We start from the raw sequence: 5,441 nt of genomic DNA, 5'->3' as shown, positions 1-5,441 counted from the left end.
TAATTTACAGTGTTTATAGCCTTTACTTGAGTATTACCATTAAATGCCCAGAGATTGAACTGTTCATAAGGGGCAATGATAAAATTGTTCCACCAAGGTACTATATGAACCACTTTTCACAGTTCGAACAAAATATTTTAGATATAAATATCACAATTCTAGCAATAACCTACCTACACAAGGTGGAAGAGGATGGGATTAATAAAGACCAAGTTATATTTCCATATATAGCTCATGTTTAACACTTTAGTTTCTTTTATTTTTCAAAATCCAATTGCACATAACCCATAAATGATAGGCAACTTCCTCTCCAAAACAAATAAACTATCAAAGAATAAAGTGATAAATTATTAGAAAGGAAAATATGTATCATTTACTACAATCATTACCTCTCCCCAAAACTTGGCAAGCAAGTAAGAAAAATGATATCAAGTGGATACACTTTGATTTGCAAAGCTAACTTGGAACAGATGAGATTAATAAACACAGAGCAGAATGAGCATACATTATCTTAATATTTCTATGGACATGAATGTGTTAGATTTTTAATTAAGAAATCAGGAGGATTGATACGAAGTGGCAAATAATGGTATTTACTAACAGGAGAACCCACTCATACAGTTATTGCCAAATCCAAAAATTCCAAATGTTTCCTTTCATTCTCCTCACATAAAGGAGTGGGGCAAATCAACGTACTGTTACTGGTTGTATAACCTTCAAGTTATCTAAGCTTTAAGTTAATGGTCCTTAAGAACATTGTTTTATTTGGTGAAATAAAACAATGTTCTTCCCAGGGCTTTCAAAAGGACCAAGGTTGTCTTTAACCACGTTGGTGTAGCTTTTAGGGTGAGGGTGAGGGCCTCAGGGTACCTGAATTTCCTTTAATAGAGGACAAGGGATAAAGTGCAAACGTATCCAGGAGAAATAACAAAATCATTTAAACTAACGCTATAAATTAAATGACTATTAATATCAGTTTCTTCTTTGAGAGCAGGGTTTTGTGGAAGAAAATACACTGGCGCCTGAGGTACTGAGCAAGACAGGAATAACCTCTAACCCAAAGGTATCAACTTGACAGTTTCTGGGTGGAATTCCTGCTCCTTTCCAGTCAGATTTTGTTTTAAGCTTTGCCGTTCGATGCCTTTCAAAATCCTTTACTCAAGGCAAGTGTCAAAAAGAAATTGTGTTAAGATATAGAATTAAATCAAGTCTTTATGGATACAGACGATGTCCATTTTAAAATAAAACCTATAAATGAGTATTTTCAACTTCCTAAAGAAACAAGAGAGAGAAGAAAATAAAGTTTTGAACGTGAGATCTCTTACTCACATAAGCGTCGTGTGTACTAAAAGGTAGGAGAAAAATCTCAAATGTGGGTGTAACCGCTGTACGTTGGAAGGGAGCCTACGACGACTTCCGCCTGCCACCCAGTGGCCGCTGAAATAAATCCTGTTTCTTTTGTTGGCCACGACCCTGTATTTTGCTAGAAAAAAGAAAAAAAAAAAAAAAAAAAAAAAAAAAAAAAAAAAAAAAAAAATAGACACAGAGGTAGATTATGCCATACCAGGAACTTAAAACCATCAAGACATATGCCTCGACATATTTTAAAATACAACCATTGTAGTAAATGTTATATATTTTCCTTCTCGCTAACTCAAAGGTTAACCACGTGACTGTTCTTCCTGCGTCCCCGCATCTAGCTGGGTTCAGATACTGACTGGCACGGAGGACACCGAGCTGGCCCGGGATTCCCGAGTCACGTGGTTGGGCATCGAGAGGGTGCAGCAGGACACGCCCACGGTGGCCTCGGGCAGCTCGTCGTCGTCCGTCCATTCGTTGAGCTCGGGGCTGAAGCACTGGATGCACTTCTTGTACTTCTTCTCGCCCTCGTTCCAGCCCCCCAGCAGGTAGGCGCGGCCGTGCAGCACCGAGGCGCCCGCCGTGCTCACGCCCACCTGCAGCGGCGCCGCGTAGCCCCACTGGCCGGCGGCGGGGCGGTAGCACTCCACCGTCAGCACGTCCACGCGCTCGCCGCGCGGGCCCACCTGGCTGCCCCCCATCACGTACACCCTGTCGCCCAGCGTGACGGCGCAGTGCCAGCCTCGGGGCGTGCTCAGGGCCGCCAGCTCCTGCCACGAGTCGCTGGCAGGGTCGTACGCGCACACGGAGCGCGAGTACGCGTTGCCGATGTAGCCGCCGGTCACCAGCACGCGGCCGTCGGCGACCGCGCTGGCGCGGCAGCAGCGCGCCACCTCCAGGGGCGTCTTCGGCTGCCACTGATTGGTGGAGGGCACGTAGCACTCCAGCGAGGCCAGGCTGCCTTCTGCGTTGCGGCCGCCCACGGCGTAAAGGAGCCCGTTGAACACACTCAGGCTGAAGTGCGTGCGCTTCTGGTTCATGCTGGCCAGGTGTATCCAACTGTTGAAGCGGGGATCGTATCTGGAAATGGCAGAGGAAGTGTGACAGCTTTGTGGGCGGCAGCCGGGGAACCTATGTCACTCCGCAAACCGTAATGTGGGACACTGGCACTATCCCTGCGAGCAGGCGAGGGACCTAGCATGGCTCCTCACCTGGAGGCTGGTGTTTCTCTCAGTAGTAAAAAATGTGTGACTCTTGAAAAAGTCAAGGCAGACATCGGTGACTACCAGGCCCCTCCGCCTTCCATTTATAAGACCACTTCCTTTATCTGGCCACTGGGAGAAGAGCCCACAGAAACTGACCTTTCAGTCCCTTTCCTCCACATTCAACTATCCATCATCCAGTGGGATTTATGAGATGTGCACGTGGGAAAGGGGTGGAAGCTGGGGATGTGTGGTAATCAGTAGAGGGAACACGTCCGAATTAAAGTCAGTTCCATCCCTGGTTCGCTTTCACTGCTTATTTAAGATAGGAGTTGACTGATTGGATTTCTCCATTTCTCACAATTCCCTCATTGCTCCATTTGTCTTGGCCATTACAACAGTAAAGCTAAGCCACTCAATCAAGTCTTCTGTCATCTGTTAAAATGAAACCAATGGAATTCGTGTCTAAAAGCATCAACAAGGCTTAACCTCTGATACTTTTCTATTTTCCAGCACTTATTAGTAGGTGAAACTTTTTAGTTAAGGGATGTGTGTGTGTGTGTGTGTGTGTGTGTGTTTGTGTATTCAATACTATGAAAACAGCGACTTGAATACTAATAGGTGGGCTATCTGCAGGAGGAAAATAAGCAGTCATAGTGAGCTGATGCTTCCTGTTTACATAGTTCAGAAGTACTGTAAACAGAACTCACTTCTTCAGTGTATGTTACCATTAGCAGTCACTTAAATTATGTATTATTTTATTTTTCCTTACCACTCAATATTAAAAACTAAATTTGTACTCAATTTCTTTCAAAAGTAAGTGTATTGTGAAGAGTACCCAACTAGCAATGGGAAAATGTGAATTGCCACTTACTAGTGGTATAACTTCTCTGGGTATCAGGTTTCTCATATGCAGAATCAGAATAATCATATCTTTCCTGTCCTCCACACAAAATTGCTTCAAAAATCTGGAGTGCATGATGTACATGAATGTGCTCTATACAATGTAAAGTGCACATATGTTAGGTGGCATCACTATTATTGATTTACTCAGCCAATGAACTAAGCTATCAGGCATGAGTAATTTACTTCCATCTATGTCAGGGCAATTTCCCCACTATAATGAACCATTTTAGTTCCTAATAAAAGATTAGGTACCTGCAGAAATTGCTGACTGCATGCTTGGCTTGATTTCTTGCATCATTCTGGTCTTCACCACCGGCCACATAAAGAAATCCATCCATCACAGCCACACACTGATTAAAACTCTTGGCTGGCATTTCCGTAAGCTTGCTCCATCCATTTTCAGGGTCTCTATACAAGATGTCTCTACTAAGGGACTTCTCAGTAAGGCCTGGGCGTCCCCCTACAGTGACCAGGACTCTGCAGCCCCCTCGGATTCTTGTTCGCCTAGACTGCAATGTGTTTTGATGATATGGAAGTAAGTGGTAGTTCATAGCATCTACAAGAAGTTTGTGACAATCAGCATCTTGCATCATCCTTGGTACAGATTGAACATAATTGACCAGGTCTTGCGCAGAGATGGTACCAAAGCGAATATTGCTCAAAAGGTCTGCAGCATATTTCACTCTCTTTTGGTCAAATTCTAACCATTTCATTGCAATCTGGAATGCTACTATCTCAGAGGGCAACTGTAAGTCATCATCCATAAGAAGTTCATTAATTTGTTCAAATGTAAGCTTCATAAACTGATCTGATTCTGCAAATTCAAGAAAATTATCCCGGATAAATTTCTGGGCTGCTGCTTTTGCACTTTTCAGGGAATATGTTTCAGCAATGTTAACGATGTACATGCAATTCTCAACACTTATCTCCCGAATCAGAAAATCGCTGCACATCTTTACAAGAGTATGGATCTGAAGATAAACAGCAGCAGAAATTATGCTTCCTATTGTATACAGGGAGAGAGTCAGCTTTCCGGTGTAGGCATATGCAATGACAGTTGCCAGGCCTAGCGGTGAGATATCATTGAGATCCACCCTTTGAGTTGATGGGTCTTTTTTTAGGATGTTGTAAAAGTACTCACTGCATGAAGCCATCACTGACTTATGAACATCAAAGGATTTGGTTTTGGTTCCAATGACTAAATCACACAGGAAGCTCTCTTGCCGCATTTTACTTAAACCTTCCAAGAGGTTGGGGCCATAAGAAGCATCTGTTAATTCAGAAGAAATGCAGCTAAGGCCGTTACCTCCCTCTAGGAGCCCATTCAAAGCATTCAGTTTGTTTAGGGGGCTATCTTCTACAATTATAGTCATCTCATTGATATCTCCTTTGTTCTTTTTGACAGTCTTCTTTTTGGGTGCCATGTTGGCAAACACACTGTTACAGGCAGAGCTTGCTAAAAAAAAAAACAAAAAAACAAAACCATGGTTTTATTTTAATTATGCTCTGGACTTCAAAAGACTACATTGAGAAACTTTTCTTTTTTATGAAGTAATAGTTTTTTAATGGCATAAAGTGGATTAATCCCCCAATAACAGATTTAAAGGCTTACATTAAACTAGATACACACATTTTATTGACAGTTTACTTCAGCATTAAGCATTGAAGACAATTTTAGAAAGATTTATATTGTCAAATGAGATCTGAGATCTCTCAGCTGTATTGCCAAGTAATTCTTATACTTGTACAGCAGAAATGATCAAATTTTCTCTGATTCAGCTGTACAGTAATTAAATAATTTGAAGGGCTTAGTTTACTCTCATGAAAAAGTGAATTATAACCACTCTGAAGGTTTTCCTCAATGAAATACTGTAATTCAGGAATCCATGTAAAATGTAGAAAACATTATGGAAAGATTCTTTTATTTGTAGTAGCAATGAAATGTATTATATTTTAAGAGATATGCTTGACTAG

The 5,441-nt window shown here is 41.9% G+C and overlaps 1 protein-coding gene across 1 annotated transcript; it reads right to left on the bottom strand.

Annotated features, from left to right (window-relative positions):
• Window positions 1-1,679: 1,679 nt before the first annotated feature.
• Window positions 1,680-4,910, bottom strand: KLHL31 (kelch-like family member 31). The gene is made up of 2 exons (XM_008592696.1): window positions 3,720-4,910; window positions 1,680-2,439 (listed from the first exon to the last, which is right to left on the bottom strand). Exons 1-2 carry the CDS (start codon window positions 4,889-4,891, stop codon window positions 1,707-1,709), a joined length of 1,905 nt encoding a protein of 634 aa, XP_008590918.1. The 5' UTR covers window positions 4,892-4,910; the 3' UTR covers window positions 1,680-1,706.
• Window positions 4,911-5,441: the final 531 nt, after the last annotated feature.

This window comes from Galeopterus variegatus, unplaced genomic scaffold (assembly GCF_000696425.1).
Source record: "Galeopterus variegatus unplaced genomic scaffold, G_variegatus-3.0.2 Scaffold13, whole genome shotgun sequence".
Taxonomy (NCBI): Eukaryota; Metazoa; Chordata; class Mammalia; order Dermoptera; family Cynocephalidae; genus Galeopterus; species Galeopterus variegatus.
The sequence above is the reverse complement of the archived record's forward strand: the minus strand, read 5'-3'. Positions and strand labels throughout refer to the sequence as shown.

Bases quoted from the DNA above. Each gene is read 5' to 3' on its own strand.
- KLHL31 (XM_008592696.1), bottom strand. From the start codon at position 4,891: ATGGCACCCAAAAAGAAGACTGTCAAAAAGAACAAAGGAGATATCAAT. The intron at 2,440-3,719 runs GTACCTAATCTT...TGCCATTTCCAG, and splicing joins GCAGTCAGCAATTTCTGCAG to ATACGATCCCCGCTTCAACA.